Below are 15,529 nucleotides of genomic sequence, written 5' to 3' on the forward strand. Positions count from 1 at the left end.
ACTCAGCAAACAAGCTGTGACTCCTATCCCCCGATGGCTGTCAAAGGGACACTAATACATACAAATGCACAAACACACACACACACATGCAGACACATGCTCGTGTGCTCTACCCCCTCGGGGTTGCTGGAGAGATGGACTTAAGAAAGGCAGCCATGGCCACTGATCTCATTGCTCGGTTTATAGGGGGTGGAGGACAAACATTTACTTTGGGTGTGTTCGAGTTCTTGTGTGTCTGTGTGTGTGTGAGAGATGGAGTTTGAATGAGGGTGACATTAATGTGGCTGAAGAAAAGGGATGAATGCACAAAGTCTAGTCGCCTGCACTTGCTTGTTTTTGTTTGTTTGTCTTGTTTGTTCATAAAGTCCAATCATAGGCTGTCCTGCCGCCTATCAGCCAAACCGCTGTGTTCATCTCTTTGCATCAGTTTGTTCCTCTGTCTTTAAGCCTCCAACTGATCCAAACCGCGGATGGACAGGGGGAGGGCCTTTTGGCATTTTGTCGAAAATGTCACAGCCGACAGCAGTGAGTGAAACGGATACTTTGGCTCCAACAGACACCGGGAGGGATGCTGCACTCTCAGCCGAAAGGAAAGAGAGATGCAAAGCAGGTTAGTCGGGAAAACATGCAGAACTTCAAGTCCAATCTGCTTAAAGGGCCAGTTCATCGATTTTCAACCTCAAGATTATTTAGATGATCCACCGGTATATTCTCGTCGTATTTTGGATTCTGTACCGCTCAAAGCCATTGCCTGCAGCGATCAATGTCCATGACTGGAAAACGGTATTATTTCACTCCAGCGTCTCTCGCTGGGCCGTTCCTTTCAGAGGGAGGGGCGCAATGCATGCTGGGTGTTGTAGAATGTAGAATGGGCGAAACCACGAGCTCTTTGTACAAGTTTCTCCACAGCTATGGCGCCAATTTCAAATATTATTGCTTCTATCGATTACAGAGAACACCAGCTTTGACTGACAGAGGGTTTTTCCAGGGGTGAACTGCTCCTTTAATGCTCCTAAAATGTCTGTTTTATTGCTAACAAAAGAGTGTTTAGAACTTGATATGGACTGGACTCATGGTCACATTATAAGCTAAAAAATGTATACCAGAACAAGGATGGAACCAAATGTTTCAAATCATTTGTGGCCACGAGTTTGGTGGGCGCCAAATCACATTAGAAGTTATCTCATGACTCTTTTCATAGTGCAGGTCTAGACTGTACTCTGTATACAGTATAATAGTGTTAACAAAGACCTCATAATTCCCCTGTGAGCTCGATCTTTGTGACAGCGTTAAGGAACAATTTCCTTCATCAGGAAGAAACCTTAAAAAAAGACAACTGGCTCTAGGTTGACAGCCATCTGCCTCACCGCTCATACAAAAAACTAAAACATATAGTATCTGACATTTGGTCTGTGTTTTAGGCCCCGTGATGCGACATGTTATCCAGATGCCCTGCCAACAGATAGACTCCTCTTGGCAAAGAGACCGTGTACAAGAGTTTTGACCTGCTCCAGAATTACATTTGGTAATGTCTCTTAACTTTTTAGAAAACAGAGTCACCCAGCAGGTTTTAAAGAGCCTTCAGCCTTTTGCAAAACTTTGCAAATACAGCCCTGAAGAACACTGACAAGGACAATATACTGTAAGGGATACTTGAACAGTCCCAACAGTCTCGACTCAACTGTCACGAAGACTCCAAGTCAACTCGCATTTTGTCTGTCGAATCTCATTGTACACAGAGCAATGCCGGAACAAAAGCATGGCGAGCTGTGCATTCAACAAACCCTGTCTCAAAATGATGTCTCCTCCTCTCCAAAACAAATGGACTGAGTGATTAGCACCAGTAAAAACATATAATAGAGCAGTGTTATGTGAAATATCAACGTTTCTTTGATGCTCTTTGGTGCCAGGAGGTGCTGTGAGCCGAGCAGCTGCTAGCTTAATCGTGGGTGTTCAGCTTGTTTTTTGGGATAGGATTACTTCAGTTTTCAGGGTTCAAAAGCTTTTTTAGCGAGAAAATAAGTCCCTGATCACTCAACAACAAATGTTTCACTTTAAAAAACACATCGCCTTTCTGACACTTCTCTTTGTGGCTTTTTGGACTGCGTGCTGAGCTGCAGCAAAGTAATGGGCAGCTTATATTTGCAGCCGTAAGATTACTAAATACAATCTCTTATCCAGTTCAACACTTGGTTTAAAAGGACGGTGGAGTGATTTGACACATGCATAAAGTTATCACAGCATATAATAGTTGAAGTTTTGTATTGGACAGCCATGTCAATTCTCCTCCTCCTCCTGCAGCCTTGAGAAGAACCCATATTGCCCACATCTGCTGAAGGGCTCTTCTATGTGCAGACTAGCCTGCCCTGCGCGGACCTCTACATGTAACTATCCTCTGGAAGAGACTTAAAATATGATCCTGATTCTGTGAGGCCAAGACCCTCAGGAAGGTCACCCTAAAGCTGTGGAGCGCTGACAGCGAAAGCCTTTTCACCTTTAGCCTTTTGCAATGATACAGGAATAGTTTATGGGGGTTCTGCCGAGACCTCAGGCTGCAAAGGCCACAGGCTTACATGGGATAAAGAATAACAAGTTTCTGAACACCAATCGCTGCAAAGTCTAAAAGTAATCAGGAAAACAATGAAAACTATTCTAAAACAAAGACAATGAAAAGATGATTAAACAGGTAAAAGGGCATTGATTTAATTTCTGTGATGTTCCTTAACCTGACTGGACAAGCCCTAAAGTGTGTTCCTCAAAATTTATAGTGAATGCACAATGTCAGAGTGTCCCTTTTAAAGACGTGAGAGGCGACCGTGTGGAGTTAAAGCCAAATCTGCTCAGGCCACCTCCACTGATATGTGGCCCTGTCCCTCTGCAAGCAAGAAACCATCGGACTGTGAAACGAGCTTTTTCAAACTTGCCCAAAACCCACACAGAAGATTTACTATTGTGTCAAAGGGGGGGCAAGAAAAAAATACACTTGTAATGCTACCTTGTTGGCTGAGAGAGAACATCCAGGGTAGGCAGTGCCATCACACACACTTCACTTGTTAATGTAGTGAAATATGACAATGTCAATTTTTCTCCTCCACTTAAAATGTCTGACGGAGGCTGAGAGGGTTGAAAGATTCTCTTCAAAGATGCCTTTCTATTCGAGATCTTTCCCCCCCAGAGGCTACAACATATCTGGTTTAGTAACTTTGTCACAGCATGTTCAATAAAGAATGAAAGCAGACTGGAAGTGTCATGGCAACAGCACTGATGTATATAAATGTACAGACACAAGTGTTTACTGCCTAGATGTTGGCTCAGACATGTATATGCACAGCTAATGCTCACACACATCTGGGACCATTATTAAACTGAACCTTTGATGTGCACGCAGTAACATCAACACCCACCACTCTCCCTCATGTAACCCACACACACAACACACGCAGAATCCAGGCCAGGAACAAAGTGAAAAGCTCTGCAGAATAAATCCGTCTCTAAGCCAATATGTAGCCCTACTCCACACTGTGCGACTTCCACCCCGATCTATCAGAACGGCTCATTCACAAACATGGCAAAACACACCAACGAAGACTGGAGCAAGACTATTCCCGGAAGAAATAATCTCCTAAAACCATTACGGGGAACAACGTAGGTGCAGTAGCTATAGGGAGGATTATGGCCAAACCCTCCCATACACACACACACACGATTCCCATCCTTTTTTGTTCACTTCTCTTTATGCTGCACATATGCATGCATGTAAACAGAAACTGCCAGAGGAACTACTGTAACAAGCGTAGAAAAGCTCATTGCACAAACTGGAACAAAGTGTGTGTACAGGACATGCATCAGCGGAGATTGCCAGCATCAGGAGTGAAGTGCATGGTATTGGCAGTGAAAACACTTTTATGTCTGTGTCTGCTCGTGTCTAAACTAATTACATTTTCAGAGGGAACATTACATATTAAGACGTTTGTAATAAAATCACTCAGCTTTGAGCCAGAATGTGCAGATATAAACCTGAAATACAGCAGGCTGGGGTGACAGCGCTCATGAAGCCAACCGTGTTTGTGCCTTCAGTAAAAACAATACAAACATGAAGGTTAAGGTGCATACCAAGGAGCCATGTGAACACTCATCATATATTCTGTTGTTATGAAGTTGTTAGTCTGAGAACAAGACTAAGGGCTAAGTAGGGTGAGGTCATACAGTATACATATATCATACATAACATGCATTATACATCAAAGGTGGGTGTATAGCGGTTAACAGGCTGTGACAAAAACGGCCCATCGAATTGATGACTTTCATTCCCAGTAAACACTGATCTCTCAGTCCTGTGGAGAGTTTCCTCAAATAAATAGTTTTTTGTGTTGGACATGTTGAAGTTTCTGTGGTCTTCATGTTTTGGGTGTGAAACAGCATGCACTTTTATATGTCTTCAAAATGATCCATGCAATAACCTCCTGAAGTTAGACGACCTAGGAGGAGTGTTTTTATTTTTATGAAACAAACTACAATTAATAAAAGTGCCTCTATATAAGGAGTTTCCAACCACTGGGCAGCGGACCGGTACTGGGTATTGGGTTGTTAAGTACCGGGGTGCGAAAACCCAGTTAGTGTCTGTGACACCACACCTACTCTGGCTCTCATACTGTATCACCTGCGTACACTGTTGGCAGAGTCTGAGAGACATTTCCCCTCTGCAAAGGACCCAAGGATGGGGAATGAGTGGATATGCGATCATTTTATTGCCGAACCATCATCTTTCACACGAGTACAAGAGGACAAACTACTGAAGTGAAAAAACAATGAGGAGTTTATGACGCATTGCGGTTTTACTGTGGTCAATATATTAAACATGACATTAGTAGATTGCAATCAGGTGTGTATCAAAGTGCAAACATCCAGTCCATCTGTTGTTCTGAACAACTGGAAAAGGCTTTGTTTACATTTTCCCCAGGATATTTTCACAGGGAGTGGTACGTCGGTTAATTCAGCAGGATGAAACTGTATGCACATGTACAGGACAGCAAATAGATAAGGCTTTCCACTTTGGCCAATGGGGACACTCGAAACAAAATGAAAGTGTTGCACAGTTGCTCTAAATAACACCAATCTTTTATTTGTGAAACTACTTTTAAAGTGTCAGTTACTCTATATTTTGAGATCTGACATATCCATGTTTGACTGCACTAACATGAAAATAGAGCCTTAAGTGTAACCATTCACTCGCGCAGCTCTGTGAGGCCACACTTATGCACAACATTTCTTTGAGGTAAATGCTAACGTCAGCATGCTAACATGCTCATAATGCTACATGCTATTATCAAGCAGGTATGATGTTTTTTCTCCATCTCCATTAGCTTTCATTTTTAGCATGCTAGAATGTTCTCCCTAGCACTACACGCTGAGACTTATGGGAATTGTATTACTTTTGCAGGTGTTTTATCACAAACAAAATTTTTGGATTCATCCTCTTGGAATGAATGTCTACAATAACTTTTGAACCAATCCATTAATAGATGGTTAGCTATTTCACTGGATACAGGACCATTTTAACCTACTGGTGATGGCAGAGGCACTGACAGGATTACCAACGTCAGAAGGATTAATCCTCTGAAGACAGTGAATGCCTCTATATGCCTGTCCATTCAATAGCGGTTGCAATTATTGAGTCTCGTTTGAAACCTTTTTTAGGTTCCTTTTCTTGTTTGCTCATTTCATATATGAACATGCTCTTTGTAAACGCAGATGCAGTTTTCTTCTAGAGAAGCATATTTATTTTGGGACAGATCATAGGGAGACAGTATAACCTCAGGCTATGGTCACAGTGCTGTGCGTTTTAGAGAGGAAATGTTCTACCTCATTTATTCCTATTATTCATTTATCCACAAAACACCTGTGCTTACCAAAATAAACACAGTTGTGTTTTTTTTTTGTAGCCTGTTTGACTCCGTGCCAGCTTTCCTGGAGGCGGGGACGCTACAAACGACACACCTCAAAGGGCTGCTGCATCCCACCAGGCGCTCCCAACATGCCTTTGAGCTCACTCCAAATCTCTTTAAAATAGGGAAATTAGATTGTGAAGAGCAGCAGTGAATGCAACTGATGTGTTAATGAAGATGTAGGCTACACAAGGCTGTGGGTGGCGAGGGCTTAGCACTGGGATATGTTACTATTTCTATTTGGTGGAGAGATAAGTGTTCACAGACAGCTGTTTGGATACTTGAAAATAAGAACTGAAATAAATTATGTGTTGTTTTTGCCTTCTATCAACACTACGCCAGCATTTTTTTCTCCACTGACAACTGAGCTTTTTATATGCTCACCCAAGTGGCAAAATGTGTGGATGGGGAAACTTTCAAACACTTCACCATCACTGACAGATTGTCAGGCAGACAGAAACATCTACAAGTACTTCCACAAAGACAGGTCCACAGTTTATCACCTAGGATTTGTTATGCAATCGTTTATTTTGTCTCAATATCAGCACAGATGGTTTCATTGAAATGTGTTTCCTATTGTAAGACAGCTGCACAAGTATGTTATAAAGTTATTGTTTCAAGAGCTCAGTGCTTCAGTCCAGTGAATCAGGCTCCCTGTCTGACTGGGCCTTATTTATTAGCCTGTTTGCTTTAGTACTAACTGTGATGGCAGTAGTTTAACTCTAAGTGGGCTTATATATGAAAGCTACCTTTGGATAACTGGATAAAAAGGACAACAGAAATATATTGTGAAGTCACTATTTACCTAGAGAGAAAGTCAAGAATAGGAGAGCAATAAAACATTATTAATACTTTTTAAATTCCAGCGACATCCTGCCTGACTGGGTGAAATTATCTCTGTGATAGTGCCCTGATTACCAAAATAGCTGTTAAATATGTCTCACTCTGCCATCCAAATGTAAACTTAATCCCTGTATAATCAATTCTTCTTCTTGGCCACCCTTGTTAGGTGGCAAATCTGTTCTCTTCCCTCCACAACCACCACATTATTAGTCAGACAATCAGCAGCCGCTCCGACACAGAGCTAGTTTAATTGGATGCTGCATAGAGCATTACCATGCCCGTTGCCTAGCAATAGATCCCTATGCCAGTATTGCTGTCTTTGTGCGTGTTATTTTTTTCTCTCCCCGGAATGGCATCTATAATTACTTTGCAATTACTACCTTTTCCCTCAAACAAGTTCTTATCATGCTCCTGATAGCTTCCAGCCTGGCGGTGCCCTCTCTGAATTGACATGATGAGATATTGCCCTGGCAGGTTTCCATGATCCTGTGTTGGAGAAGGATCTAATATGGCTAAATTCTCTAGTGTATAACATTCTAATGATAAGGACTTCCCCTGTGGTCATTTAGCTTTGATGATAACAGAAGCTTTGAGGGCTATTGAGGCACCTGCTCACGTCAGTTGTCTACTGTATAACCTGAACCTGCTGGCTGTCCCGCAAAAGCCATTTTCCTGCTAATTAGTTGCCATTGTAGTGCACACGACTAAACAAAACAACTACATCTACAAAGCCAGCTCCATGCCTAATGATCTTTGCTTTTGTGGTGAAAATATAGCACTATGCAGTAGATACAACTTGTTCGTAGCAACACCGTTTCTAAGTGTTAACTATTAGACCAGCTTGAGGTCATTTGGCCAAAAAACTCAAGTTTACTCTTACAGAGGAAAAACCCAGTGGAACTCTACGGAGGGCTGAAAGCCACTTTCTCCTAAATCTGTATTATTTTATACATATTTTATATTTTATATATCTTCTTAAAGCTCCAATTCAGAGGAAGTCCACGACTTCCTCTGAATTGTTCAAAAAGTTGAGTTAAAGCAGTCTTTTATCAGCTCTAGATAATGGTGATATAACGGTGACTTTGATATCTCTAGACTCAGTTTTTCAATCAGCCCTCATATTGTTTTTTTTAAACAGTGGATGCTTATGACACTCACCATTTTATTCTGTTCACCAAAGTTGGTCAGTACTCCCTGGCACAGACGCTTGATAAACACTATACCTATATCTTTTAATCCATACATCCCTTACTTATAACTCTATTAAACACCCATACTGGACTTGGCCCACAGGACCCTTCAAAACTGCTCTTAGTGTTTGTGCACTTAATACTTTTTCTTAAACAGGTTCTCAAGATTCACACTCCTTTTTTTTTATTTTCTAGGCCTAACTCAACTTTTGAATTAATGGAATTAATTTTATAGTTTCCTTTGTCTCTTCTTTCCCTACACTCTTGATGTCTTACACAGAATATTTTTGACTGAAGTAAAAATGTCCACAGAAATTCCTCAATGTGTGAGGACTAGGAGAAAATGGGCAGAAAACAAAAGCACATGAACAAAATCTGTTATCATTGCTTTGCTGTTGGACACACTGGCTGGAGGAGGATGATTGTAACAGTAGAGATTAGGAACCATATGTAGTATGCCGACGCCAGGTTTGTTGGCTGGAGAGTCCAATAAGCGGGCTAAATGAGGCCTTGACACCGACCAGGAAACAATTCCAGCCCCCTTTTTTTTTTGCTGGCAGTGCTAATGTAGTGAGGTCAGCCAATACACTAGCATGGGAGCGTTTACAGCAATGACACTGTACTGAGATTGGAGTCATGACACGGCCCTGATACAACCTCATCCTCCTTGGACCGCAGTAACTGAATACCTCACTGTGTTACTGTACTGCTGGGTAAGAAAGGGCTTCCCAATGTGAAAACCTTGTTTAAAATGATTACAGGCTAAGTGTTCGTGCCTCATTTTAACAGCATTTCCATAATAATTGTGTTATTAGTCAGAATGTGTTTCACTACCTCTTGTTTTGAATGTGTTATTTCACCTTGTCCTGTGATTAGACGATCAAGTCACACTCCCCCTCTACAGTTATTACAGAGATACTGAGAGATAAGTTGGTCTACAATTAGCCATAGGCCCAAAAAAGATCAACCTGAACATCAACATTTTGCCCCATCAGTCTCTGTCAGATTCCTTAAGTTTTATAACTTCTTCATCTCCCTCGTTAATCCAATCAGCATTTTGTAAAAGTTCCACACTTATTCCCCGAAGTAACTCAACCTTGCAAGTCTTAATTAAGATGGTTAAGATTAATGTGTATTCATACCCTCAATTCATACTCATTAATATTAGACAATTTCTTACTATAAGCTTTAAAACGATGTGTCTAGAGGTGCCTTAAATAACTTCTGGCAAACATTTACAAACACAGGGGGACTGCATACCCAGAGGGTAAATGATGAATCCAAACACACATGAAAAAGGAAGCAACTCGCAAACAGCAGAGCTGATGTTGGTTGTGAACAGCTGCTTAGTGTTGCACTGGGCTTTCCTGGGTGAAAATCTTATAACCTGGTGACATCCAATGCAATATATGACAATAGCCCTGCAATGAGTGTAACCTTTCACAAGCTTATGATTAGAGAGGTTCTGGTAACATTTTCTAAATACAGAATCTGATATTTAGACTTTAGTAATAAGTGAGCATTATGACACTTTAACGCTCACTTATTTATGGTTATAAATCTACACATTCGCACCGTACTGTTTTTGCACTAACTTTGCTCATCATTTTTAAAATTGCATAACCTCCATACAGCCACTACTCAATGTTGCAGTGTTTCATTTTATGAGCCTTTATTTTTATTTTTATTCTATTTTTAGTCTATTTATAATTTATTTTCTTACGGGCTTAAGGGGGGTGAGGGTTTGGGTTGACAGATGTGTGATGTCATATGTCTTGTGAGCTACTGGATGCCTAAATTTCCCTTGAGATCAATTAAGTATCGATTTCTTTATCTCTCTATCCTGAATAATGGCCGATGACAAGTACCCCTTTGATACAAGTGCCGCAAAAAATATACATTACTATTACTGTAAGCTGTAGACTATATTATCAGCCTGCACAGATGCCTGCTATGGGTTAGTTTGACTTCCTGTTCAGGAGCCAATGCACAGAGTCGAGAAGGACATCAGGAAACAGCCTGCACCTGAGTTAACTGGGCCTCAGCTTTTTTAAGTGGCTTCCACTCTAACCTCTTTCTCTCCTCTCTACCTCCCAGGCCTCCACCAGCTGGTTTGGTTGTTTCTGTTTTGTTTGCATTCAAGACAACACTCATCCATACTTCAAGACTGACCTATCTACCTGAAATAATTCTGTTTATTTTATCTTTAGTTTTACAATAACTAATATTGTTTAAACACTATTTCATGTGTGATTCCCTTCTTTGTCACTCACTTTGAGCCAGTTTGTGACAAATCGTTGTCTCTCCTGCCTCACTACACAGCAGGAATCCTAACGTTAAAAGCAAGATGAGCACCAAGAAACAGGCTGAGCTGAAGTTAGTCAAAGTTCGATTCCAGCCCTTCCTGACATCCTTCTTCTGTGGAATAGCATCAGAAAGACTGTTAACATTAAATTGCTTCATTTTGTGTTTTTGTGTGTAATATGTATATAAATTTTAAAAAACACACCCTGAAGGTTCGGAAGGTCTCGAAAGGTTGTTTTGTATCGATGCACTGACTGATGTAGTTTGCCAATACTATATACTGCATTTTAGTATCATAACAACATCATGTCTGGTGTAAGTTGAGTCTGAGGTCTAACTGGTCATATCAATCTTTAGTTTGTGGTAACTGATGATTTTAAGGGACAACTCCAAAATTGCTTTCCTCACATTTACTAAGACTTTTGGTAAAAAGCATTCGGAACCTTATAGTGGATAACACCATCGTAACACCATGAAGACAGTATGATTCAGTGGAAGCTAAAGTGCTTCCAACTGTAATTTCCCTGAAAGCAGCTCACTAGCAGTACCCAGATTGTCTTGAAAACGCGCCCTCTCCCTCTTTAAGCCACACTGTGATGCTCCAGCCGGCACCGCTTAGAGGAGCAGGTGGTCACAGCAGACAGAGAGCTGAGCCGTGCTGAAGACTCATCCCCCTACCACCCTTCCTCTGCCCTTTATCTTTCCTGCCATCCATTTCTTTCAAACCATTTATCCTCTCAGAATCAGCTTTATTTCATCATCACTTCCTGCCTCTCTCTATCGGCTCTCACTCCATCTGCATGCCCCTATACATAGTGGCAGCCAAAGAGTCTGACATCCACCAGATGTACAGCTCCTCTTGCTCTGTTGTTCCTTCAGCACATTCAGCCACAGAAATCTAAACCCAGCTGAACGCACTCAAAAAGTCACACTGATATAATCACCACTGTCCCTCCATGCACGTGTGAGTGCGCGTGTACAGTGCCAATCAAGAGAGTGCACGGCAGGTTGACACGCAGGCTGACAGGCATTACTCTGACTGACGGATGAGTTTTAGCATGCTTGATAAGCAGTGAAAACCAATGACGCCCAAACAAAGTCCAGCGTGTATTAAAACCAAAGCAGAAAATATTGCTAGCAGGATTTCTATAAATCTGCCACAAAGAGTGGACGTTTATTGACTTCTCTTAATCCCTAAACAGATTAAATATGAATTAAAATCTGCCAGGTTAAACTGTGACAGACCTGCGAGGAAAACCACACTCCACAAAGAGACACCTGCAGTGAATACGACATGACTAAATCCTCTGTGATTACCTTAAACACGAGGATTAGTTTCCAGAGGAAAATAAAATCCTCCCATAAGTCTAAGTGACAGCGTTACACTTAGTGGGCAGAGGGACAGGAGAGAGACGCTGTAAAACAAGAACGAGGTGATTTCTCCATTCACTGGTGAAGAAAATGGCTATTGCATTCTCTCTTAGTCAACTTGAAAATTGGTCGCATTAAATATATGTTTTGGTCTCTTATCTGGATTCTGGAGTTCCCACCAGTGAAACTTTGTTGCATGCACTCCAGGAAGCATTGTCTTTGGATTTTAAGTTTACAAACACACCATCTCTGCGTCATATGAGGCTTTAAGAAACGTGCCATATAAAACAGAGGTCAGGACATATTCGTGAACCAGTCACACATACAGAAAGTTTACTGAAGGCTCAGTATTTATGGTTTCTCACTTTACTTCACTGAAAACAGTTTTTTAAAGAAGCAGATGATGTGGATTTTACGTCCCGCATAAATTATGTCTTCAGCTGCAAGAAGACTTGGATGACAGCATTTTTAAAGTAAGCAGGAACATTCATGTGACACTGACAGCTCAGAAAATGCTGCAGGTGATAGAAAGTGACGAGGAAACGGGGAAGAAGTTGCAAATAAGCTGCTAATTATGCACCACATAGTCCCTGTAGTTATGTAAAAATTAAAGCTACGAATATTAAACTGCAGTGTTTGGACTTAAAAATTAAAAGTTTTAAACATGTGATTTCGACACAGACTTATTTATTTAAAAACTACATGTAATTTATGTTCCTTTCAATAAATTAAAATAGGTATTATCGGAACAATGTATTTTCATTTTCAAAAAAGATTTTCATTAAACAACATGAACATAGTAGTTTACTGTTGACCTGCACGTGAGACAGACAGCTTTTGTTAAATGTTACAAGCCAAACAAGGCTGGAACCACCATCTTAAAAAATCTGTTTTTTAGACTCATAAGTTTTTGGGGAAAATCTTCTTGAACATAAAGTTATTGGAGCCGTCAACTAAATGCACTGCGGTAAAAACTACAGTATTTCCTTCTGAAATGCAGCAGACAAGTTTTAAATATGGATGGGCATTTCAAGGACAAATACTATTCGATATCCACTGGCCACTATTCGACCGCTATTCGAAGACCCTCTGTGCACACAAACACACACAGACATATGAAGAGAGAGAAGCATTTACTTTCTCACTCTTATTTCGCTCTCCAATGACTGTGCAAAGCTGTTGTAGTTAGATATGCTAGTTTGCACTTGACTTCATTTTTGTTTACGTTTTCGACGAGTTTCACACAGAACTCTTTGATGGCTGCAGAAGTCTCTGCATCACCACACCCGTTTTACCTGCAGCTGGCACCTATGCTTTCTTCTTCTTTTGTTATTTATTGGCAGTTAGCAAACAGCTCTCAGATGTGCTACACCTGCTGTCTGGTGGTAGTACCGCATTAGAACCAGGCGGCGGTAAAAACAATGTAAAAAATATATTTTTAAGATTTTTATAAATGAATGACTATTCGAATGTTTGTGAATCAGGACCCATCCCTCGTATCAAGCAGCATACAATGACAAAATAATACCCAACTCAAGAAAAATACAAGGGCCAGAAAATGTACTTATCAGCTGTCTACAGGAACTAAACATGTGTAACTGAGTGTTTGGCCAGTGACACACGCGCTGCACTTTTTTTGGATCAAAAGTTCTAATGGGTTCTGTATTAATGTGAGGATGTATAACCTTTATCATAAATGGGTCTTAGTCACCAACATTTAAGCAACCGTCTCTCTCTGTTCCATTTCATTTTCTTGTGGCTCAGTCTCGACTGTGTCTCGTTTTATCTCCTAACACATTCATTACACCTATAGATCCATGTAGAGAAACACTGAGAGCCCATGGTGGAGGAATAAGCTCCAACATTAAAGATGGTGGTGGGGATTAAGGTCTTAGCTTTAATTAATTGATTGCAGTAGAGAGTGTGAAGTAGTTTGGTTTCACTTAGCTGCTCTGTGTTAGTGAGACGCTATATTGAAATCATGCAGGGACACAACAGTTATGTGCATTAGACTTTTATAATAACTCCACTAGTATCTTAAAACAGCATGTTTTAGGAGGGAAGGTGCTTTCTGTCGACATGTCTTAAAACTCATCTTTCTGCTTTTCTATATATTTTACTCTTCATAATGAGAAACAGATGAAATGACCCCACTCTTACATCAAACTCAGATCTCCAGGTGTCACATGACCTCCGGTTTTAATTCACCTGGCTGTAATGAACAAATTTCATCCACTAAAACCAACTGGTTTAGCAGGTTAAATGACCCCCTCTGACATCTGCTATCTAGAATTAAGACAGTGCAATTTTAAATGTTGCTTTTGTGACCACTTTCCAAATATAAGTTGCTGAAGATACAAAGATTTGGTAAAGCTGATGTGTGAAGGTTGTTGAGAAAATCTTCCCTGGAGAGCATGCAGTGTGCTCTGAAAAAACCTGAAGCACTTAACATTTGTTTCTCATGGTTAAACATTTCTTATCCATCACTGACTCACCAGCAGCGAAGTCCTTGTTGAGGTCGATGAAAGCGTTAGAGTGAGGGATGTTCATATCCACTTTCGAACTCAGCGCAGTACGGCACTCTTGAATCCTGAAGGAGAGAAAAACCACAAGGCAACACGGGGATTTAAAATCACCACATTTTACGATATCATTCAAAGCATGAGATCAATAGAAATAAACATAGAAATATATGAATGAGTTTTTGACGGATTACCTGTTGGTGAAGTTGCAGACTTCGGTGAAAGGGGGGTTTGTGACTCCAAAAATATCCGGAATCATGTCCCCATTAAAACTGCAGAAAAGAAAACACTTTTTGAAAACTTATACTGAGGTGACACTGTACAAACTAATGCTACAGCCCTGAAAAGAATACTCAAAAAGGATGTTCAGTTTTTGTTGACACCGTCAGTTGTCTGCTAATCTCTATTTACAGATTCTACATAGAATTGTAGAATCTGTAGATAGGGACATGGATTTTAGGGATGGCAAGTTCTGGTTTCCATTTGTAGTACGCTTGTAGTCCGAGTAGTATTGACCAATCACAGTCATCTGACAACGATTTATCTTTTTATTAATCTCTATAAACAGACATCTACAATCTGTTCTAGATCTAAAATTCAACTTGAGATAAATTCCATGACGCTGTGTCATGAAAACCTTTCAGCGTTTAAATTTCCCGACTTCCTCGAATGCATCAGAAATGATCCATCCGACGTCCCTTCAACAAACAAGCATTTTAAAAGTAGTTTTCTTCTCGTCTTGGAAAAGGAAGTCTTGACTGCAAGTCGTTTATGGCGAACTGCTGGCTACACGCCCGGCATGTTCACCATTGTTGGGTAAAGATCCATCTTTACAGTCACTTGTGAGGTCATAGTCAGTGGAGGTGTTGTCCTTATCAATTCATAAAAATGACGGGGCAGATTTAAGAATATGGCAAATAAAACATTTGACATAAGAAACTGGTAATGCTGTCTTCTTCAGATGCATCAAAGAGAGTATGTATAATGTGAAGTAGAAAATGACTTATAAAGCATGTTACAGTCACAAGCAAAACATGTGCAGTGGATGTAAAGATCCCACAGACTGATACTTACTCCATAACAAGAGGTTGATCTGTAAAGGTCTTGTTCAGTTGGAGCCACCCACTCATATCTGCAGGAAAGGAAACAGAAAAACACAGTGTAAAAAAATCAATGGGCTGGTCAAACCAGGCTAAACACTGCTTTTCTGTTTTCTGTTTTTACTGTCTGTATACGTATATAAAGGGGCCTTAAATGTAGAAGGTGCAACATTGACAACTAAATTGTTTCTACTCTTTATTTTAGATTCCTTTTTGTCTTGGTGCATGTTTATTTGTCAGAAACAAAATGCCCT

The 15,529-nt window shown here is 40.5% G+C and overlaps 1 protein-coding gene across 1 annotated transcript in view; it reads right to left on the reverse strand.

The window, feature by feature from the left end:
* Positions 1 to 15,529, reverse strand: part of itfg1 (integrin alpha FG-GAP repeat containing 1) — a 183,199-nt gene that overhangs the window by 164,910 nt on the left and 2,760 nt on the right. Inside the window, exons 4-6 of the mRNA XM_069657592.1 lie at positions 15,250 to 15,307; positions 14,370 to 14,447; positions 14,149 to 14,243 (exon numbers count right to left, since the gene is read on the reverse strand). Coding sequence (XP_069513693.1) covers positions 14,149 to 14,243; positions 14,370 to 14,447; positions 15,250 to 15,307 — 231 coding nt within the window. The remainder of the gene's footprint in view (positions 1 to 14,148; positions 14,244 to 14,369; positions 14,448 to 15,249; positions 15,308 to 15,529) is intronic.

Source organism: Semicossyphus pulcher, unplaced genomic scaffold (genome assembly GCF_022749685.1).
Source record: "Semicossyphus pulcher isolate SPU_LCO1_2020_fin unplaced genomic scaffold, fSemPul1.0.p SCAF_1, whole genome shotgun sequence".
Classification (NCBI taxonomy): domain Eukaryota; kingdom Metazoa; phylum Chordata; class Actinopteri; order Labriformes; family Labridae; genus Semicossyphus; species Semicossyphus pulcher.